Source organism: Marmota monax, unplaced genomic scaffold (assembly GCF_021218885.2).
Source record: "Marmota monax isolate L192 unplaced genomic scaffold, Marmota_monax_Labrador192_F-V1.1 WCK01_AAM20220418_F8-fsc00210, whole genome shotgun sequence".
NCBI lineage: Eukaryota > Metazoa > Chordata > Mammalia > Rodentia > Sciuridae > Marmota > Marmota monax.
Window position 1 is genome coordinate 1,717,952 of NW_026695248.1, and position 24,262 is coordinate 1,742,213.

At 43.7% G+C, this 24,262-nt stretch overlaps 1 protein-coding gene across 3 annotated transcripts in view; it reads right to left on the minus strand.

Annotated features, from left to right (window-relative positions):
• The window catches only part of Aff3 (ALF transcription elongation factor 3), a 534,054-nt gene that overhangs the window by 100,639 nt on the left and 409,153 nt on the right, over window positions 1–24,262 (minus strand). For all 3 annotated transcript variants that reach the window (XM_046440319.2, XM_058578305.1, XM_058578304.1), the window contains one exon: window positions 10,905–10,956. In XM_046440319.2, the coding sequence (XP_046296275.1) occupies window positions 10,905–10,956 (52 nt within the window). The remainder of the gene's footprint in view (window positions 1–10,904; window positions 10,957–24,262) is intronic.

Here is a 24,262-nt window from a genome sequence, read left to right on the forward strand (position 1 = left end):
TTATTCAGGCTCTGCTTGGTCCTGCAGGCTCCACCATGGCTCTGTGGCCTGATCATTCAGGCTTTGGTCATCTGAAGCATCTTGCAGGGCAATTTTAATGCAGCTCAGACCTTGAGCAAGGCCAAAATGATGATGGTCCATTAGGGACTCTCATCTTAGGAGATATTTAGAAAATTTGATTGACGTAATAACTGTGCACAATTTGTGGGGTACAGTGTGATATTTCAACACATGTGTACGATGTACAATGATGAGATCAGGCAACAAGGGTTTCTATTGCTTCAAACATTTATTATGTCTTAGTGTTGGGACCACTGAAAATCTTCTCTATCAGCAATTTTGAAATATGCAATTAAGTGTTGTCTCTCCTAGCTACCCTGCTGTGTTCTAGAACATTAGAAGTTACTCCTCCTGTTCAGCTGCACCTGCATCTGTTGGTCATCTCTTCTCCATCTCCCACCTTACGTCCCCTCCTGCCAGGTTCTGGTGTCCATTATTCTACTATCTGCTTTTAGGAGATCAATTTTGGACTCGTCTCTGGTCCTACAGGTGATATCAGGGTTACTCATTCCCCACTTTGTTCTGTTTGACAAATGCCTTTCTGTTTTTTTTTTTTTTTTAAGTCCTTTTGCTACCTCAGTATGATGGCATCCCTGTCACTTTCCACTGGCCTTGGTGGATGGTGGATGGTGGATGACGATGAAGGCAACTAGGGCCCACATTGTGGAACACAGGTGTGACTTTGTTTTTGTACAAAGACCAGATGAAAGTGATGTAAATGCTTTGGTGGTTTTGTATTTTTTTTTTTTTTTAATACAACCTGTGCTTGCAGAACCCAAATCTAAGTCTGGCTTTACATTTTATCGAAACCTTTTCTTTCCTCAGACAAAATAGTAATATTTGAAGGTAAAAATAGGTTTGTAATGGCTAGAAAAGATTTTCTTAATTTGCAAACCAGTCATAAAAGAGAATTCAGAACCAATTTTGAGCATGTTGCTGTATGAGAATTTCTTTCTGTCAAGTGAAACACAGTTTTGCAGGTTGGGAGAGGGTTTGCACGGAATGCATCATAATAATCGCACAATTTTCTTTGAACTGCTCTGGACTTGGAAGTCAAGGTTGAAGGGAGAGGTACCTGGAGATCTACTGCTGAATCAGACCTCCAAGAGAGATGTCTGGCTAACCCACACCCTGAAGATGACCACATCTGGTGGCCTGACATTTCAGCACCTGTCTGATCTGCTTCTTAAAGATGGTCTTGTTTCACTCAGCACAGCCTGTTGGCTGCAGATGTGGTTGGGATAGAACTAAGAAGTGCCAAGGGCCCGGAAGACCAAAGATAATAAATATATCTCTATATTTTTATTATGTCGAAGTAACAGGCCGAGAGAGTCTCCTGAGAAAGGCTATATTCATGAGATAACCAGCTCCACTTGGAGAAAATTTAGAAGAATCAAAATGAAGCTTTCCAGTGGTAATCTGTACCAAACACCCGGACAAGTGTAGGTCAATTCTTTACTGACACCACCCTAGCCTGGGGAGGAGTGATACCATGTATTCCAAGGAGCCACTACTCATGAACTGTGACAATTCCAAATAAGCTATCGAAGGACAAAACACATTGAAGTCGTGGGACAAAAGGGCCACTCCTCTGAGCTGAACAGAAGTGTGCTCTGGATGCAGAATCCCCTTCTTCTGCCGACCAGCAGCCCTGCCGGAAGCTGTGCAGGGGAGGCGTGAGGCCATCATGTCCGTGCGGGGCCCTTGGCCTACTCCCTCAACGGAGAGTCTGGGCAGGTGGTGTTGATATCTGCCCAGAACAAGAACTTGGCTTTGTTTCAAAAATGTAGCTCCTTCTATGAATTCTGCAACAAAGGCCACTATTCCCCATTTTTTTGTGGTGCGTGTTTTATGTTTGCCCAAATTTAATGGATCCTCTTTTAAAATGTTTATATGATTTTCTCATTTTGCAGATTTCCACTGAGGGTCCTTGGGTTGAAATTAGGTACATCCCATGGCCCAGGTGGGCTGCACAACAACTCAACTGGCATAAATATCAATTGGATCCCGAAGAAGATAGCTTAAAAAAACATTTTAGCAAATAGTGTTGGAGGCTTTTGTGCCTCTCTCTGTCTTGGTGACATTTAAGTTGGCTGACCATTTCCATTTTGGAAATTGCAGTTGATTAACATGAAAAAGAAAAAAAAAGCAATTATGGATTTGTTTTTTCCTGTGTAGCCACAATATGCTTGTGCTTTTTGCAAATGTTTGTACACAGTAGCATGATGTAATAAAGGAAATTTTCACTTGCTTCTAGTGACAGTAAAATTTTATTTATGGTTACTTCACACATAGATTCAACAATGACCTGATAAGCTGTAGCCTTCAACTATAGTTGTTGTTTTATTTCTGTATTAAAAAAGAAACCAGTTCATCAATGTGATCAAATTGGGTAATTTAGCTCAGGTTAATCAATTCAAGACTAAAAAATAAAAGCAAGCTTAAACAACTTTCCCCCTTATGTCGCTATTAGGATTAGTATAGATCCTATATACATGTTTGCATAGCCCTTTAAGGCAAGGCATTTCCAGGCATTGAAAATTTACTTATGTATTTTGTGGTTAAATTATTGTAACAAATATTACTAATGTGTAATTCATCCAGACCAGCAAGCCAGCATCTTGCATGGACGTTTGATGCTTACTAGGTATTTAAGACTATTCTCAGAATGATTTATGTTAAAACCTGTCTAGCTCTTGTTTGGCTACAAATAACAATACAGTTCATTTTTCATGGAGGAGAAACTTGATTTTGGAGCCTTGCCCCCACAAACCTGGTCCTGATTATTGCTTCAACTCCTGTTTATATAATTCTACACAATTTTGGCAGGATTCAAGAGCACATACCAGGGTGTTGGCTTTGATGAATCTCCTGGGATGTGAATGTCACGCTGACTGGATGAACTCTGGCCACAAATCCCAGACAAGCACAATGACTCTATTTATTCAGACTTGGCTGCCTGAATGCAGATTGACTCTGGGGGTAATAAATTTTCACAGGCCAAGAACTTCAGCATCAACCAAGCTGATCCTGAGAAGAAAAATGCACCTAAGGATGCAGAGCTGGGCGCATAAACTGCCTGCGTTTTTATTCCATGTCTGCATTTCATTCAGCGGATTCATTTGGTCACTGATGGACATACACCATCAATGGTGTCAGAGGTTCTTTTTGAAAAGTTCTGCATTTTGTTATGCATTTGTCATATTAAAAAGGAACAAGGGATCAATGAAGAGGTCCCTTTATAGTTGGTGATGCCTTTTTATAAAAATAATATTTTTTTCAGTTGTTGATGGACCTTTATTTTTTATTTATTTATATGCAGTGCTGAGAATTGAACCCTGTGCCTCACACATGCTAGGCAAGTGCTCTGCCACTGAGCCCCAGCCCCAGCCCTGGTGATTGCTTTTAATGTGCTAGCACACCCCAAACTGATATGACCTCTGGGGTAAAGAGCAGAGAATTGAGATGGGCACATTTCTTGTGCCACGGCATCAGAAACCAAAGGCTACAAAATGGAGTAAGAACTGCAATTCTGGGCTCAGAGCAGCCTCACCTACAATCTTGACATCTCGATGCAGCGAGACTTTAGATTTTCCCTGACAAACGTGATTATTACTCTATGCATTATAAATAAGAAAATAATTGGCTCTTTAGCTTGCAGATTTATGTTAATGACCTAGCTATCTATTAAATTAATTGCGTGCTCTACAAATATTGATTGGGGATTAAAAGGTAACTTTCTTTCATTGTGCAAGAAGCAAATTAGGCCAACAGGGAAATTTCCCTCTACAGATTATATCCAAAGATCGTTGCCTGCAAAATTAAAATAGTCAGTCTAAGCGGATAAACCATGCTCATTTAAAAGAGAAAAATGCATTTATATAATTAAAATGAAAAGACTGCCCAGTATGTGCGGGTAATGTAATTACCAGAAGCTGTAGGCATGTGGAGAGCCGTTCAATTTGGATCCCTGTTCCCTTCCTCTCCTGAGCTATGTATTTGTCACCTCGGAAACGCTGTCTGCCATTGACACTGTCTCGGCTGCTGCTGGCTGAAAGTGTTCATCATGCGCTCCTTTCCTCAGGTCTCAGCCATAACCCTTCCATCTAGATACTCTCTGTCCCACCTCCCAAGCCTTCCTTCACCAGAGAGGCAGAGCTCATGGTTTCTACCCAAAGGCAAGCCATGCAGTACAATTCCTCTCTCCCTTCCAAATCCCCATTAAAAACTCCCTTTAAGGCCAAATGACTTCAGGAATCATTTTGTTCTAAGCCTTCCTAATTCCTTTCCATTCTTCTACAGAACCATCGGCCTTGGGAATGGCCAACGTAAGAACAACAAATCTGCTCCATGATTCACATGCTCTTCATTTGTCCAAGGAGGGACACTTGTTCTCCCCTCTTTGGGTTACTTCCTAATTTGAAGCCCATCAAGGTTAAGACCTGTGGGGGCAGCCAGGAGATGACCGTTCCATTTTAATCATATCTGCAAACTTTCCAAGTAAATATTGGCACAGCCCCAGATGTAGAGACCACAGCCAAAATTCCATCGTCCTTGGAAGGGACACCCACTTTCTTGGTTCTGGAGGTTCCCATTTGACATAACTTATCAAAACGTGTAACCTCCATATGGCTTGACGCAAGCATGTGAAAGAAGTGGCTACTGACACTGGAGGCCCTGGAGGTTGGACAGATGCTTTTCTCTCGGCTGTTTGTGCATTCATTTACAGCTGGCTTCTGATCCTGGCTCTTATATTTTTGTTAATTCTGTCAATACTTTTTTTTAATATTTATTTTTTATTTTTAGGTGGACACAATATCTTTATTTTATTTTTATGTGGTGCTGAGAATCGAACCCAGTGCCTCACGCATGCTAGGCCAGTGCGCTACCACTTGAGCCACATCCTCAGCCCGTCAATACTTTTTTCAAAAAAATTGTTTTTAGTCATCAATGGACTTTTCTTTTCTTTCTTTCTTTATTTATATGCAGTGCTGAGAATTGAACCCAGTGCCTCGCCCAGGCTAGGCAAGTGCTCTACCACTAAGCCCCAGCCCCAGCCTTCTATCAACAATTTTGATGTTTATGTAGGACTAATTAGAAAAAAAATCAGAGTGTTCAGTAAACGAAATAAAGAAATGGCAGAGGTCATCCTTGATACTGGACTCCCGACAACAGAAAATATGCCCCATATAACACAACCCTTATTCACACATCCGTCAACATATAGCGTCTCTGCTGTGCCAAGCGCCATCTCTTCCCTCAGGAAACTTCCAGTTTAGTTGGTAGAGAGAGACATTTAAAAACAGAACCACACAATATTTAACCAAAATTATGTGAGAGCTAGGATAAAGATCAAGGTTACGGTGAGAAGGACAAACCAGGGGTCGATTTAGATCAGGGCAAGATTTCGCTGAGGAAGCTGTCACACTGAGGATGAGTAGGTGTTAGGCAAAAATGGAGGAGGCAGAGGCCGGTAGAGGCCGCAACACCTGAGCCTGGCTTGCTGAAGGGCCCAAAGAAGGTTTTCAGGAGGCTGAAGTGCTATGAATGAGTTCAACAAGAAGGGGACAAAGCCAGACCCTGCAGAGCAGTGTCAGTCACACTATGAGCTCTGGGTTTTACCCCTGGTGGAATGGGACACCCATTTAAGAGATGGAAGATTGTATTATAGAGGGTGGGGATCAGCAATATAGTAGTTTATATTAGACTGGTTTGGACCAGCCAGGATGGAAAGAGGTGAGTAAACTAATATTTAATTTTGGAGGCTGAATTTAGAGGTTTTAAGGATTAAATGAATGTTTGAGTGAGAAACAGGGAGTCATCAAGATGGGTCCTAGATTTCTAGGCTTGACTCGTTGGGCATCCGGCCATGCCAGTTTTAGTTAGACACAGGAATGATCTCAAGAGGAACATATTTGTATGTCTGCACAGAGTGGGGTGGCAAAGACCAGAAGCTCTGTCTGATTTGAAACGCTTGTGAGACATTCCAGTGGAAAAGTCAAGGAAGTCTGAGGTTCAGGAGAGAATTCTGAGCTGAGACTATAACTTTAAAAATTTCCAGTACATAAAAATTGAAGGTCATGGGAAGGAATGAGATCACCAAGAAAGAGTAGAAACAGAGAAGTCGGGAATAAATATTACAAGGCTTTAACACTCAACACTGGGAGGAGACCATGCAGCCAGCAAAGCATCCTGGGAAGAAACAGCCAGAGGGGTAGGCACTGAGAAGAACCCAATTCATTTGGCTCCATGGAGGTCACTGGTGGTTCCGGAGGGGCAGTTCTGGTGGGGAGGTAGGAAGTAAGAAAGCACAAGAACAAGTCCCCAGATAACATTACGAGAGGAAATGGGATGGCCTTTGGGGAGGAGCAGGACAGTGTCCTTTTGTACAGGGGGGAGACGGGTAAGGATGTATGAAGATAAAAGCAGTTGTGTGGATGCCGTATTGGAAAGATTCATCTATCCTGGTGGAAGCCAGTCATCCATGGTATGCTCTAGAGAGATAAGGAGGAATAAGATACAGAATAAGGGTCAAGTTTTTCACTCACAAAGTTGAGAAGATAGAAAACTAGATCTCATGGTATCTGCTATTATAAAATCTGAGATGGAGGTAATTACAGGACATTGAGGGAGACCAACATGAAATGACAGCACCAGGTACTGATCTAAGTTATGTCTATATAATATGATACCTAGACAAGCCGCCAAATAAGGACACAAAAGAGATATACACAAAAACGTTACAGAGAAGATGAAATCAAATTCCTCAAAACGTTCAGGAAACCCACAGAAAAATAGCAAAAAGAAAAAAAAAATGAAAAAATAAAGAACATACAAAAAAAAGGGGGCAGACTTGAGCCTTACCATATCTATAACTACATTAAATGTAAATGGTCTAAATGCTCCAATTAAAAGAGAAATTGGCAGAGTTGAGGAAAATATGACTTAACCACATGCTGTCTATAAGAAACTCACTTCAAGTATAAAAATATAGGCAGATTGAAAGTAAAAGAATGGAAAAATCACACTATACAATCATTAAAACAAAAACAAACAAAAAAAGGAGTAGCTATACAGAAACCAAAAAAAAAAAAAAAAAGAGCAAAGAGAAATGACCAGAGGTAGGGTGGAACACTACATAATGATAAAAGAGTCAATTTATCAAAATATAGAATCCTATATATTTATATGCACCAACTAACAGAGATGGAAAATACGTAAAGCAAAAACTGATAGGATGGAAAGGAGAAATAAATCCACAAATAAAGCCAGAGACTTCAACACTATTCTGAACAATTGATAGAGTAACTAGACAAAAAGTCAGAAAACATAAGAACTCAATAACATCAAACTCAACAACATTAAATAGGATGCAATTAATATTTACAGAGCATTCCACCCAACAATAGCCGAGTTCACATTCTTCTAAGTGCCCATAAAACATACTGATATAAGCCAAATTTGAATCATAAAAAAGCTTCAACAAGTTTGTGAATTGAAGTCATATAGTGTATGTTCTCTGACCATTATGGAACCAAACTAGAAATCAGTAAAAGATTAAAGCAGCTCTCTATAAACAGCTGCACATTGAATAACACACTTCGAAATGACCCACGCATCAGAGAAGTTGTTTCATTGAACTAAATGGCAATAAAAACACAACATGTCAACATTGGTGGGATAAAGCCACAATGGTGCTGAGACTAAAATGTGCAGCACTAAATGCTTACATTATAAAAGAGGATGTCTCAAATCAATAATCAAAGCTTAGATTAGATTAAGTTAAAAAAAACACAAAGTTTCAGGGCTAGGGAGATAGCTTACTGGTAGAGGCCTTGCCTAGCATATGTGAGGCCCTGTGTTCAATCCCCAGCACCACACACATGTACACAAATAAAATCTAAACATTCCCAATGAAATGGATCAACTGGAAAAAGGAGGGAAATAATAAAGATAATCAATCATTGAAATTAAACACTGAAAAATCTATCTAAACAGAGAATATCAATGAAACAAAAAAACTATTTTAAAAATAGATAATCTCTAGTAAGACTGACCAAAACAGAAAAAGGAAAAAAGAAGAAAGATAAATGATAAGTACCAGGAATGAAATGGGCTAGTACTACAGATCTGTATGCATCAAAAGGATAATAAAGAAATGCTATAAATAACTCTAGACCTGTAAACATGACAATTTAAATGACACAGAGTAATTACTTGAAGAGCACACATTATTACAACTGATTAATTAGCTCATTAGAAATCCAAGAAACAGTATAACTATTAAGGAAATAAAATTTGTAAGCTTTAAACATTTCCAAGCCCACATGGCTTCAATTCCCAGTCTGCTTTATCTCCAAGAGCACTGGGCACTGGGGGAAGAGGCAGCGTCAGATGGGAGCATCCAAACACACCAGGAGTCCCCAGATCTTTGCAGGAAGACAAACAGGTGTAGCCGCTTGGAGCTCTTGTGGGAATCTCTTTATTACAGCGGTTATTACAGGTCAGCTGGACTGACATTCACAAGGACAAGCAGCAGTCATGGAAGAAAAGGTCAAGGATCTTTGTATATATGTTTACCAGAGCAGGGAAGTAAGCAGTATGTTTTCAAAAGACTTTGGGGTAGGGGAAAAATTCTGATTACACCTGTAAAAAATCACTTACGGTAAGCATTTAGTCATCTTCCATGACAGAGGAATGAAGTGTGCATGTGTGTGCTGCATAAGTATGCAGGCTGCATTATTTCAGGGGAAAATCTTACTTTGGTCTTGGAGAAAGAGAGAGGAAAAAAACCCACTCCATATCATTAGTCTTTTTTAAAGGTAGGGAATTACAATTTTGTGATTAGACTAGGAAATAATTATAGGCCAAAGTAGGACAACTTAATAGAATTAGTGCTGAAGAATTAACTTAAACTACACACACAGAACCACCGTCCGGGGTCTTGATTACGAGATAGGGATTACTGCAGACAAATAATTCATCCTGTCAGTTCCTTTCATTGCAAAAATAGGAAGGGAACAAATAAGCAAGAATCAAGGACCTGACTTGCATATTCACAGCACAAGATTATCAGTGGCTGGAGATTGGAAAGCAATAGCCAAAAGCTTCTTACTGTTTTAGAGAAAGTGTATAAGCACATCACTGATAATGCATGTGTTTTAAAATTGAGCTTTCATTGGAAATATTTCCTGGAGATGGCTCCAGAATTATTCCCAATTAAGAAAAGTTTGCTAGATCCAATAGTCTGTGAATCTTTTTTTCTAATACAAAACATACATAATTTACGCTTTTGACAGAACTTAATCCCTACTGTGCTTATCTGAGCCTTAAAGAGATGAGACAATCTGCTATTTTTTTTAAAAAAAATATGTATTTTTTAGTTGTTGATGGACCTTTATTTTATTCATTGGTTTTTATGTGGTGCTGAGAATCGAACCCAGTGCCTCACAGGTGCCAGGCAAGAGCTCTACTACTGAGCCATGACCCCAGCCCCCAAATCATCTGCTTTTATTCAGATAGATGAGAAACCAAAATTACCTGTTACCTAACTGCTAAGAGTGCAGTGCTGTGGTGTCTCACTGCCTAGTGTAGACACCTTGAAATAAATGAACTGATCTGTCACAAGTGCAAAGCCTTCAGTGGCCCTCCCTGCCCCTGCCAGCCTTCCCTCCCTGCGGTGTTCTCTGATTGCCAAACTGATCTCCAGATTCACAGAGCCCTTCTCACACCCCTGGTGCCCCAGCTTCCCCGAGCAAGGAGAAGACCCCACAGCGGTGACCCCGGGGCCACATTCTGCTCAGACACCTGGAAACTTTCCTTTCCTCTCATTTCTCCTCCTTCTTGCTTGCTCTCTCTGCATTATCTGTATTGTTATCTAGACAGTGAATCACCCATGCAGCACTCCACGGTACCTCTGCATCTACTTTGCTACATTAAAATCAATTCAATGGCATATGTATTTGGTATTGCATGTAAAAATGACTTATTAAAAAAAAAAAAAACTCCTGGAATTGTCTTTCCACCCATCCTGTTTATCCAAACTTGACAACACGCAATCCAGGTGATGAGAAAAAGGAAACAGAAGTGTAGGGAAATCTGGCTCCGGTGTTTTCAAACTTGCTTTACAACACCAGCGTTTTCTGAAATGCAGGGTAGAAGTGATGAATGCTGAGTGGATATTTTTTCACCTTAACTGACTGATCAGAAGAGTATTTATAACCCCCCTGACGGATGTCTCAAGCTGATAAATCAACACCGAGGGAGAATATTTCAAGCACATTTATCATTTAAGACAAACAGCCCGGACTGCGCGTGATCATTTTTTATTCATCATTTTAGCTCACCTCCACATTTGCTTCTTCTCAATGTTAATAATATCTGTATAAAGCTGCTCAATATTTAATGTTACAACTTGCCTGCTGCATGCCGATGAGCTTAAGGTCACGTGTTTGATCTCTAGAAGGTTGGGTTAGCTTTGCCAAAAGAGAAAGAAAAGAAAAAAAAAAGGAAAAGAAAAGGTGGTGGGGGTGGGGAGAGGAAGGGAGAAAGGCAGATAAAACGGCTCGATTGCCCAGGGAAGCCTGATTCTGGTCCGCTTCCTTGTAAAAATATACTCGTTGCTGGTCTCCCTGTCACAGGACATCACAGAATTAAAGTTTTAAGGGGAATTAAGGCCAAGGTATTTCAACAGACTTGCCCGACTGCGTAGAGGCTCACGATCAATGGAACCTTCTAGAGAAGCACAATCCCATCTCTGCCACTCAACTCACGTCCTGCAGAGCCGGCTAGTGAGTGGCAGCCCTGTCCCACCCACAGGACGGCGACAGACAAGAACATCTTACCTGTTCACCCTCCTCTTCATCGCTACTTAGCTTAAGGTCATCTTCCAGCATTCTGAAAGGGACAGAGAGGTACAGGTACTTAGTAGTTTCGAAATCACTTAACACCAAAAAGTGTCACCTTTCTAAGAGCAACGTTTCAGTAATAATAAATCTGCTTGATTTCCTAATTATTATTTTTTTTCTTTCTCTCTTAAGGGCTTTCCCTCTGAGCCACCAAGGAAACAGCAGACAGTGTCACCACGAAAATCAGCCCTGGCGACAATCACTGGACGAGAGGGAAAGCTTCCAGAATGAGTTGATTTAGACAAAACGAACCAAAGGGGGCTTTTCCCCAGGCAGTTTTAATTTCACAGTTACTTGTTCATTGTTTTTCATGTCCAGGGGCTGGGCTGTGTCCCTGTGCCTGCCTGGGGGTGGGGAGTGGGGGCGTTCATGGTAAAGAAAATGGAAGACTAAGTAACACTCTGCTGGGAGCCAGGCAAAATAACCTTTAGCTGTGAGCAACCCAGCCTTGGTCCTCTACCTGTGTATGTGAGGGCTGGAGAAGTCATCGGCCCCAGACCCTGCTGGGTGGAGAAAACCCAATGGGAGGGGCTTTGGGGACCACTCCCCACCCACTCGGGTGCCTCCAATTCTTCCTAACAGAAGCAGTGAGTCCATTAAAGCTAAGAGAGAAAAAGAGAAATGCAACTTCAGACCCTATTGTTTCTGATGATGAAAAACTGTATTCTTATCAGCACCTCTGAGTTCTTTCTTTCTACAATAGAAGTTTTCAAATGGACTTATTGAAAAAGAAATCTTATTCAGAAATGCCATCTATAAGGAGTTGTCCTAGGGCCCACGCTGCATGCACCGGGGGCTCCACCATGGGTCTGAAGGCATCTGAGCCCTTGTGCTTAAAGACCTCATTGTCCTCCTTGAAGTCGGCTTCCCAAGACTGTCCCCCAACACGGGTCTGGTGTTCTTTAAATGCCAATGATAGGCCTATCATCAAAAGATGCCTCTGAATTTTTTATGATCCATGGTAGGGATTTCAGTGATGAAGCAGGCAGGGTGTGGACCCAGGGCTGCTCCAGGTGTCCATGCGAGTTACTTGACCTACCCTCTGCCCACGGGTCCCCTTATCCCTATTTGTAAATAGGTGATCTTGAATGTGTGATCCTGCTTTAGAGTCTGAGAGTCTGTGAAATGAATTTGCTTTTCCTGTTTCATAGTCAAGAAAAATGGAGAACACAGCTAAGACATTTCTGTCATTTCTGATGTACAAGTGGAGCCATTACCAGCAGGACACCAATGCCGTGTCCCCACAGGCCCCTCAACCCTCCCAGTGGGGGCACACCTCATTGCTCTAGTCTTCAAATCCCAAGGAAACACACACGTCAGCCTGGGGGGGGGGGACTGTGGGGCTCCCCGACATCACTCTGTGCTCCTGGTAAGTGGTTCATTTCCTCGAGCTCACAAACCCACACACTTGGCTTCTCAGAGAACAGCCATCTTGGTGATTTATTAGCGCACCCTTTGGAAATAACCTAGGGAAGGGGACTGTGTTTCCTTTGCCCTTGCACAGTGACGGTGCAGAGGACAACCCCAGTTGGTTGGCGAGGCCACAGCACTTTCCCTAAGACCGATTTCTATCAAGACACAAATGCCTTTCTGGTTCAAAAAAGACGAAAAAAGGAGGCAATTTCTTGGCTCCACTCCTCATCTCTTCTTTTGAGGTAAACTACCAATCAATCTCCAGGATGCAGGGCAAGCCTTGAGTGTTCTCAGAGTGGGTGGTCCTACGGGTAGGTGGGCAAAGGGAGGGGCCCACACACCTGATGGTCGTGGAAATCATATCAAGGGTGACGGGAAACTTAATCTTTATACGTGCACCGCTCTGAAGACCCTGCCAACCAGAGCAAGACACCTTGGGGTGCCCTGCAGTCGGGGTTCTTAGCCTGGTTGCACACCAGCTGGGGGGACTTGTCACCCGATGAGGCCGGCTGTGCTGCAAGCCACCACAATGGCAAAGGCAGTGTGTGAGGTCCTCTCTTAAGGGAGGGAGCAAAGTGAACTTTTGTTTATTTTAAGCACGTTCTAAACGTGTTGCAGTGGCTTGAATGTGATCCTCTAACATTCATGATTTGGAAAGTTAGTCCCCAAAGTCATATGTGGATGGTATTTGGAGATGGGACCTTGGTGAGGTGACTATTGTTAGAGGAGCCCATGAGGGTAGGACTCCCACGATGACATTAGGGGCTTTAGAACAAAAGGAAGAAAGACGTGAGCTAGCACAGTTGCACTGTTTCTCTACATGCCGCCCTCCACCACGTTATGATACAGCAGGAAGGCTCCCACCAGATGCCAGAGCCATGTGCTTGGACATTTTAGCATCTAGAACCATGAGTCAAATAATTACCTGGTCTCAGGTATTTTGTCATAGCAGCAGAAAACAGATAAAGACATGAATCAACATATAAACACACATCTATTTGATTCTCATATTGTTCCTCATACTCCCAGATCCTGGGCAAGTCATATCTCCGGGTCTTGGCATTTCTAATAATGGGACTCCTTTACTTTTGTCATTATTGCTGAGAGCCATAGCCGAGTTGGAGTGGTTGAGAGGTGACCAGCAAGCCATTGAGATGATAATGGTTATGTTAAGCTGTGTATTCAATTGTATTTTAGACCCCTGCTGTCTGCCTCGTGCTGCTACTTTGGAATTCTCGCGGGGATTCCCGGAGAGTTCCCATTGGTTGGGGAAGTGCGGGAGTTGGGATTTCCAGAGGAGGGATTTTCTGGTTGGTGTGGTGTGTCCCGGGAGAAGGTCGCGTGCGTGGCGTTCATGGGAGTTCGGAAATAAAGTTTGTTCCTGCTTCAGTGGCTCGTGATTTGTGCCCAGCCAGACTGCAGCAAGTATTTCTAGAAGAAAAGCAACCAGGGTTCCACATTGCTCTGTGCATAACAATCATTTGATCACTTAATTTTTTAAAAAAAGAATTTATTGTGTTTCTGGCTAAGTTCTAAAAAATAAAGAATCACATGTGTATTAGTCTATTTTCTGTCACTATAAGAAAATGCCTGAGGCTGGGTACTGCACAAAGAAAAGAGCCTTATTTACTTAACAGTTTTGGAGGTTAAAAGTCCAAGATTAGGTGGTCTCATCTGTTTGGTTTCTGGGGAGGGTTCCCCTGGCAACATCACAATGTAGTACATAGTATAGTAGAGATCACATGGTGAGACAGGAAACCAGAGAGGGATTCAAGCTTGCTCTTGTAAGAACTAACTTGCTCCATAAGACCAGCATGAATCCCTTCTGAGGGGATTAATGACCAGCTCTTACCATGACCACTCTCAAGACCAAACTTCCAGGACATGAACCTTTGGGGAGCACAAACCCTATCCAACCCCCAATAGCATATAAAAATACTTCTAAAGAGACTTCAAGATAAGTTCAAATCCAATGAAACCTGAGAATCTCTCAGGAAGTGAGAAAATGGCAACGGTGGTACCACATTGAGCAGCTGTACACACTCCCAAAGCCACTCAGGGTGGGGCTGTCACCAAGACATGGAACCACAGCCGTGGGCAAGTCAGTTACGGCCACACCGTGCTCCGACACCCGACAGGCGCACGGTACCCGCTGAGGGAGCTGAGGCTCTATGTCCCATGCCACCCGAGAGCACAAGCTCTTCTGCTGTGTTCTGACGGTCGCCCTTGGGTCCCCTGGGCTCGGCTTCTGAAGAACAGCGCAGCTTCCCTTTTGCCACACCCACCTCTGGCGGGACACTCACCAAGCCCTCCATTTTTAATGCTGAACATATCAGAGTGGACTCTCAGGCGGCCTGAGGAAAGGCAATGTTTTGAGGTCACAGCTGAACAACGAAACTTGGTTAGAGAGGGAAAGAGAAAAATGATGTCACTCTCGGGACCCTCAGACCCGACCATGTTTGGCGTGTGGCGAGGAGACTGCGGGTCGTGGCCCCACACAATCGGCACTGCTGTGCTAACACCCCATGACCTGCTCCGGGTCCCTGGGGCATATTTTGATCATTTGTCTATTTCCAAAAGGAAATCGATTGGCGTGGGTATATTAAAGAACAAGCAAACAAAAATGTCAAACCAAGAGTGGAAATGAAAATGGAAATTGGAGTGTTGGTTAGGCCTTGGAAAGGGGCCATGGCTCTCTGATACCGTTTTGGATAAAGGACGGCAAAGATCGATGCTCTAAAGGGTCAGGATGGAGTCTGGGATTGGTCACCTGTACCAAAGGGAGAGGTCTGTGCTCGGGCATCTCACCTGGCTCATGCGGCACCTTCCACACGCCTCACCCTCAGCACCTCCAGGCCTTCCTCTGCCGGTTCCTTCCCTTCCATCCCTTAGAACCCTCTTGGGCGAGGGAACCCATGCTCGCAGGGGCAGCTGTCATGGTTAAATGGAGGCTTGCTGAACGGAGCAGCTAAGCAATTTCTAGATGTTACCTCGTCCACTCCCCAGGGCGATTCCTACTGGTTGGGGTGTGCCCTGCTTCAGAGGTCACAGTCAGCAATGCCATTTTCTCCAGGTCTCAAAATTGGGATGCACGGGCACACGTAACCCTAGCAGAAGCAACTGCCGTGTTAAAGGTAAATTCAGTAGCTGTCAGAAAATGGAGGAATTTGACACAATCCTTCAAAGTTCAGCATTTTATTATCATAACTTCCCCGTCTGCATTATTTTTCTTAATCGAGCAAGAAACAAATCTATGTTGTAGCTGATGCTCACCTTTCAGAGGCCTGAATATCTCAGGAAGCAGAAATAACAGGCTTCCCTGAACAGACGGGCCTCTGCTGCTGATGCTTATCTGAATCCAACACAGGAACTGCACACGGGCACAGTCAGCATCTCCGATGCAGAGGCAGCCGTTTCACAGAGCAGTGGTTTTTAATTAATAGGATTTCCCCTGAATTACCTGTCATTTGGGGCCCTTAGAAGATCTGAATCCTTTAGCCCTTTAAAGTTCATTTCATTTTGCTTCATCTGAATGGCTTTTAAAAAATCTAAGTTTTAATTGGGCTGTTTGATTTTCAGATTTGTGTCTGCAGCGGGAGCTGCTACCATCTCCACCTATTTGAGATTAAAAGCCAGAGACAAATGTTTATGAATCCCCATTAAACATATTCATATATGCAAATATCTATTCTAGTAATTAGCAATGTGTGATACAGCCTGTTCGTTATGCAAGCACACCCCTCTGCAGGTATTCCCAGGTGGACAACTCCGCTGCTTGGAACACGGGAGGGAACATGAGACCACTCATTTCGTCCTTCTTGAAGTCCACTGAGCTGTCAGGGTCAGTGCTACCAACTTCCTGGAGTTCTGCTCTTTTCTTTCTTTCTTTTTTTGGTACTGGGCATTGAATCCAGGAGTGCTTAACCACTGAGCTTCATCCTCAGTCCTTTTATATTTTATTTAGAAACAGAATTTCACTGAGTTACTTAGGGCCTCACTAGTTGCTGAGGCTGGCTTTGAACTCACCATCCTCCTGCCTCAGCCTCCCAAGCTGCTGGGATTATAGTTGTGCGCCACCGGCTATTTTCATCAACAAGCTGTTGTTCGGAAGAACTTAGTGTGTGATATTCCAGCACTAAGAAGCAGAACAATAGAGAACCATGCAGGCTACTGGAGGCTCTTGTTAGGGGTTGGTGATTGGCTGCCCCCAAGATGCAAATAAGGTAACTCAGTCAAGAGGTAAATGGAAAAACTGGGGATAGTCCAGATAATCTAAGAGGCAGGTTCCAATCCTGATGTTTTCAGATCTGGGAATTTCTACATCTTTTGCAGTCAGTTTGGATCACAGCGTGATTGTATTTGCTCCTGTCCATCTCCTTCCCAGACTCCCTCTTCCCCAGGACCCCTTCTGTTGTCTGTCAATCATACATGATTCTTGGCTTCTGCCATCTTCATCCTGTGGTGAAGGAGGACTGTATTTTTTCTGTTGACAATCTCGTTGTTCCTTAGAGACAACAACTTCCACGTGCGGCTAAGTCTACCTGCTGTAACGTCCTGTCTTCCCTGGGGGAGACCATCTCATTTCCTACCTGGTAAGATCCTCACAGAAGCCAGTCTCATTTAGGAAACTCACCAACCCTGGTGGAATATAGGCTGAGGGTGAGTCTTCAAAATCTCCATCAACTGCCTTTCCTGATAGTCCCCGTATCTATGTGTTGCCAGCAGAATAGAAATCACAGGAAGATGGGAATCAACACTGAATAAAAGGAAGCCATCAGTGGGACCAGAGTCTGGGGCGGTGGAATGAGTTCTGAAATGGCAGCATTCAATCTGAATCCTGTCCCTGACTAGCTGTTGGACCCCGGGCAGAGCCTTTGCTCTCTCTGGATGCTGTTTCCACATGGCTGAAGTGAGAACTGGATGAAATAACCTCAATACCATCTTATTGCTCTGAAGTCATTGGCTCTTTGCTTTTATCAATGGTAGAAAGTCCAGGAAGACAGCTGGAAAATGGAAGGGGCACTGAGGTTGGCCCCATACAATTTAGTAGAAAACAAAAGAAGAGTAAAAGGTACAAGATCCAACAGAAGCCAGGGGCCCCGAGCGGGGTTTCAATTCCACATGTGCCAGTTGGGTCACGCGAGTGATTCTAAGATGGATCTAGAAAATGGCTACGGCAGAGCTTTAGACTCCTGTGTTCTGTAAATAAATAGTGTTCTTCTACCTTACGGAGGATTTTCCCATGGGTAGGACAGACCTCTGCCCTGAGGCTCTAGTCCTATAAATCTGCATCCAAATTCCTGCTACTAGGATACACAGCAAGCTCTGTGGGAACTTCAGAAATCAAAGTTAGGCCAGTAAAACTTGACCCTATGCTAGAATCACAAGAGGGCTTGTGAACATATAATCACGGGCCCACCTCAGCGCTTCTGATTCAACAGGTCTGCTTTGTGGACCCTAAATGTGCACTTCTAATCAGTCCCCAGGTGATGCTCGGGCACTGAGAACCTGTGGCCTAGGTCATGACCTCCTAGCTGTAATGGTGTGTTACATCCAGATGAGCAACCGAAAGCAGAGTCTGAGAAGGTCCCCGAGGCCACCTCTGAGGACACATGAAGGCTCGTGGTCTGGTAGGGGCCTGTGGCCCTGACACTCAGATGTCCTGGTGTGCCTCCCTGATGGGATCTCACCCACAGTATCCCAAGGAGAATTGGGTCCCTTCTTTCACCTTTGTGTCTTCTAGAAACTACTGCTCATTTATTTAGCCAATGGAGCCCAAACCATTGGAATACAAGATCCAAAAAGCCTCTGTTCCTACCCTCACACAGCATCCAGCTCGTTGGGGACAGAGACATTGTGAGACAAGTATTAGAGCAGGGAGATGCTCTTGGAGACCTGTGGGCTCAGGAACAGCCATCTGGAAGAGGAGCATGTCTGTCTTCCAGGTCATGGAGGAATTAAGGGAAGACAGTGCACCCTTCGGAGGGCTATGATCCTGCAAAGGCAGGGTGCCAGTGTGCTTGGGGAATGGAGGTTGTTTATTTCCCGTAATCTCATGGTATTCCTTTTTTAAAAGATAACAAGCACATGGGGCTGGCGTTATAGCTCAGTGGTAGAACATGTGCTAAGCATGCACAGGCTCTGGGTTCAATCCCCAGCACATACAAACATACAAAAGTTCACACACACACACACACACACACACACAGCTAAAATCTTCCCCAACAGAACAGGTATTAGTGAAACGTCTCCCCTCCATCCTCATTTCTGCCTATCACATCCTTCTCTTCTCCCCAGCAGTCACCCCTGTTTGCGGTTTCTTATATACTATTTCAGACTTTCTTCCAGCATTAACAACCCCATATGAAGGCAGCATGTTGGAGCTATCAGATCAAGTATAGGAATTTACAGGGCAAGATGCTTCAGACGCATGTAATGTTAACTGGACCCTTGCCGTCCACCGTGGTGGGAGCTTCTAAGAGGACCCCTGCCTCCTGTTACTCACTCCAGATGTGCAATGCCTTCCCTGGGTGCACATGGGACCAACAACTTTCCTCTACAGTTCAGGACTAAAGTGAAAGAACATCGCTCAGTGAGAAGGTGGCTAGCATGCACGCTCTTCCAGGAGCTGGTTTGCTGTGGCCCTGCAGCACCGAGGTGGGAAGACAAGGCCAAGGCCCATGAGAAGCCAGTGTTCTCAGCCCAGTGGCCCGGAAGGAACAGAATTCTGCTGGCAACCACAGAGGAAGCCTGGACGCAGATCTTCCCGAGGGAAGCCTGAGGTGGACACAGCCCAGGTGGACCCCTCATCTGCAGCCTACGGCAGACTATGCCAGAGAACACAGCTAAGCCACACTCGATTCCTGACCCACAGAAATGATGACATAGTAGATGTTGCTGTAAACTACTAGATCGAGGGGCGATTTGCTAGGCATCATAAGTAACTGACATGTTGGGGGTTAGTATTAAATATGTGGTGGGTCTCTTCTTCCAGATTGTTCTCAATATTGGAGAAAACACCAACAGACACCATTCAAGCTGTCTGACAGAAGTCTCATGTGTGCCAAGTTGGTAATGTAACATTCTCTAAGAATCACCGTTTAAAAAGCAAAAATAAAGAGGTGAAATGAACATTAATAGCATATTTTATTTATGCCCACATACCATTTCAGCATGATTGGATGTGCATTTCAAGTGCTCAAGAGCCACAGGTGCTAGATTCCTACTGGATAACTCAGAATCAGAACTTTGGTCATAAAGTGATGGTATTCGAATCTCTGGGTTTTATGATTCTCCTAATCACATGAAGCCCTTGCCACACCCCCTTTTTGGTACCAGAGATTGAACCCAGGGGCGCTTAACCACTGAGCCACATCCTCAGCTCTTTTTTTTTTTTTAAATTTGATTTAGAGACAGGGTCTCGCTGAGTTGCTTAGGGCCTCGATAAGTTGCTGAGGCTGGCTTTGAACTTGGGATCCTCCTGCCTCAGCCTCCTGAACCACCAGGATTACAGGCATGCAGCACAGTGCCTGGCCCTTTGACCTCTTTTTAGACACAATGTCTTCTACTGAACCAGCTTGTGGAAGTAAAGATCTTCCTGACCTGGGGTATGGAGAAGAGGAGAGGGTGGGTTTGGACACAAAATCAATACCAAAACATACCTCCATAGACCACCTATTCTTGCTGGGTATCGGGATCCTCAAGACCCATTTGGTCTGTTAAATATGTCAGTGACCAATCTTGCTACTAATTCTGATGAGGCTTTCTACGGCACACCACAATGTATCTGTAAGCTCAGGCTGCACAGAGGGCTGAGAGGCAGAAATGAGCACGTAGCTACAGGTGGCCCACCAGATGGGACTGATGAGGGCAAAGAACAGGTTTAGGAGCCACGTCCCAGGAAAACACAACAGCGGCCAGCCTTGCAAATATGTCTTGTAAAACTCTGACCTCTTGTCACGGCAAGTTTGTGCACCTGTAACTCTAATTTCTTTTGGATGTGCTACAGACACTTGACAAAGCACTGATGTTAACGTTTCTGAGTTTCATTTTATTTTTTAAAATTATGCATTTTAAAAAGTTTGCTGGTTGTTCTTTTCTCTTGGAATTATAAGTCTAGCTGTGGGAAGCTGAGTGGCCCAGAGGGATCTCTTTGCTAAGAGAACAGGAGTGCTGGGTCCTACAAGTTCTTACACATCCCGTGGTCCTTCCTCTCAGGAAAGTGCAAGCACCACATGTGGTTCGGGTGATTGCGAAAACATGAAAATGGTCCACATTTTCCACGGAGGGCAGCGCAGGCTGTGGTAAGGAAGCTGTGTTCTCTGAACACATTAGACTTTAAAATTGCTTCCTCCTGAAGGAATTACAGGGGAAGAGGGCTGTGTGTTCTCTATCTTTTCTATCAAAAGACAGCGGAGGCTTAGAAATGGTACTTCTTTAACAGAAAATGCTTTCTCCCCAAAGATGCTTTTAAAATTCCTGTCTTTGTTGGTTACAAGGACTTCTAGAAAATTAGTTTCTGAACTTGATGTTCTTGGTATTAAAGGACTGAGTTGCTAAGGCTGACTGTGTGAGTACAGTGTGTAAGAGAACAGATCTGTTCTCAGGCAGAGAGTAGAAGAGAGGTCAGAGGATGCTCTCTGGGGGATGTAAAGTTTTCCTGGCTGGACAGATTGGATCCTGGGCATTTCTTTACATAACGCTTCTTTGAATGGGAATCTGCACCTCGCCAGAGGGAAAGTTAGATATGTACATATTTACTTGGCTCAAATCTGTGATGATGAGTATTAATGGATTGTTAATTAGTCAGCTGGTTGCCTGTTCTGTTTTCCGACTAATGGTTTGCTCATTTAATTCGTAACTTTTGATGGTAAGAATGCAGTCACTTGAGAAGGGTCTTGACTTTATTAGGTTGATTTGTTCTTCAGTTTGAAATAACAAGTTTTGCATTTTTGTGGATCTTGTCATTTATAAGTTAATTGCTAAGAGAGTCCCTAATGAAGAGATTTATTAGAACATATAAACTCTTAGAAAAGGGAACCAAGCATAATCGGCTCATTAGCAAATGCATGCTACGCCAAGCTTCACCCTTTGCCATTGAGTAGGGCAACAGTCCTTTCTAAATGTTGTCGCATGTTTGAGTCACTTGGGTATCTTTAAAAAACATTAGTGATGTCTTGCTCCCACCCCACACCCACATTCTCATGGGGTAGGTCGTGCAGGCTTTGAAAAGTACCCTTGGTGATTCTGATTCAAAGTAACTTTGAGAACTGCTATAGAACACAGAACTGGGCGAAGCCAAAAGAGCTGGAGGTCAGGAGAGCTCTGGACCTTGGATAAAGCTCTTAACTTTCAGATTTAGTTTGTCCATTAATGACAAATGGGATGACAATTGAGATTCAAATGATACAAGACAGGGAAAAACCTGTGGTCAACTGCAAAACTTCCCTGGGGGACCTTGGTGATGGGTTTAGCATTGCCTGGGGATCTTTTAAAAATACTGGTTTGTGGGCCTCAACCCCAGAGATTTTGGACTTGAATTGGCCACAGGCTTTGGTATTTTCATGGAGTTAAAATGGATTGAATGCCTGTGTCTCCCGCAAGGGGACATAGGTTGAAACCTGACCGACAATGTGATGGTATTAGGATGTGGGCCTTTGAGAGGTAATCAGATTATGAGAGCAGGGCCTTCATGAATGGGTCCTGTGTCCTTATGAAAGAGGCCCCAAGGAGCTCTCTGCCTGGAGTCCTTTCCATCCCATAAGGACTGAACTAGTAGGTGCCATCTCTGTACCAAAAAGAGGGTTCTCAACAGATGCTCAGTCTATGGTCTTGATTTTGGACTTCCCAGCTTCTAGAATGATAAGAGAAACAGAAATGTTTCTGTTGTCTATAAGCTATCCAGGCTACGGTATTGTTATAACAACCCAAAGAGACTTAGACACAAGCATACCAAATACATCTGCCATTCAGTGATGGTTAAGACCCATTGCCACTGGGTATGGTGGTGCACGCCTGTAATTGCAGCAACTCGGGAGGCTGAGGCATGAGGATCGTAAATTCAAAGCCAGCTTCAGCAAAAGCAAGGCACTAAGCAACTCAGTGAAACCCTGTCTCTAAATAAAATACAAAATAGGGCTGGGGATGTGGCTCAGTGGATGGATGAGTACCCCCAAACAGACCCACTCACTGCCTTAGGGTCTATTGAATTATCATCTTCCCATTCAAGCCATCTCCAGTCCACAGACAGGACAGAATCCCTGGATCTCATCTAACTCTGTACATAACTAGTGCAGGGTGTCATTTGACTCTTCCTCTTCCCAGATCTTCCATTTGAACATGAATGTGCTAAGGCTAGCTCATTGGTAGAGCATTTTCCTAGTGTGTGTAAGGCACTGGGTTGGATCCCTAGCAGTTCTTCTCCCCACCATGGGGTGGGAGGGAGGAATGCTTTATGGGGAGGGGTGTGTTTTCTTGGTGCCTAGGATAAGGCATAACCCCATAAGTGCTAATAAGTTAAGACACTGTGGTGCACTTTAGAATACTTCCATGGTTGTTTTCAGAAACCACAGTGTTAGGGAATCTGAGCCCATTAACTGGGCTATTCTTCAGACTCTGGGAAGAAACAGACTAAATGGATGATCATGGCTTTCAAACTCTTTGGAGAAGTCCTCAAACTCTTCAAGATGGCGCAGCAGAGCTGTTGCTTCCTGGGTGGAGGTGACTCAGCACGGTCCTCCTGATCAGCACTCTCCTAAGTGACAGGGGCTAGATGTCTGGGAACAAATTTCTCAGAGTCCTGCCTGCAGGGGTCTTGTCTAGATGCCATCAGGGAGAGGTACTTGAATGGGGCTCCAATGACCAAAGGATAACAGAACCATCACTGCTCCTGGGAGACTAGGAAATGGCAGGCATGAGGTTCTGCCAGGGGTTCCTAGGCCTCTTGTGCCGCAGACATCTGAGATAACTGTTAGCAGTTTCCTGTAATTCTTGCATTTACTGACTTCCTGAAATGACTTTCTTATTTATTTATTTTGGTACAGAGGGAGGACTGAACTCAGGGGCACACAACCACTGAGCCATGTCTCCAGACTTATTTTGTATTTTATTTAGAGACAGGGTCTCACTGAGTTGCTTAGTTCCTAACTATTGCTGAGGCTGGCTTTGAACTTGAGATCCTCCTGCCTCAGCCTCGAGAGCCACTGGGTTTACAGGCGTGCGCCACTGCACTGATTAGTGATTTCATATAAGTTTGCTGACCTAAGCTTCCCTAGCTCCATGATGCCGCTCATTCCCTATGTGAAATGTCTTTCTACTTGAAATACCTAGAGTGGTTTCTCTGGATCGAATTCTGACTGATGTGTTTAATAATCCAGGCACGAGCTCTGGAGTCAAGAGAGTCTGGTTTAGCAATTTATATCCCAGACTCTGTCACATACTAGTTGCATGTCTTTGTCCAAACAACCTAAGATTGTGTTGCCTGATTTTCCTCATCTGAAAAATGGAAATACAAGAATGTTTGCATCCTAGGAATGTTGTGGGAAATAATATGGAGGAAAAGAAATAGAACATACAGTACCTGGTGATATGTAGTAATTACTCAATAAATATTCAATATTATTACTGGTAATTTATCACCCATTCCATCTTGTAATAGTAAGTATGTTATAATTTAGGTCTATTTTACTTTTTCTAACAGAGAACATGGATTATTAACTTATTGACCATTTTGAGGGGGTGTACCAGGGACTGAACTCAGGGGTACTCGACCATTGAGCCACATCCCTTTCCCTGTTTTGTATTTTAAGGACAGGGTCCCACTGAGTTGCTGAGCACTCTGCAGTTGCTGAGGCTGGCTCTGAACTCACGTTCCTCCTGCCTCA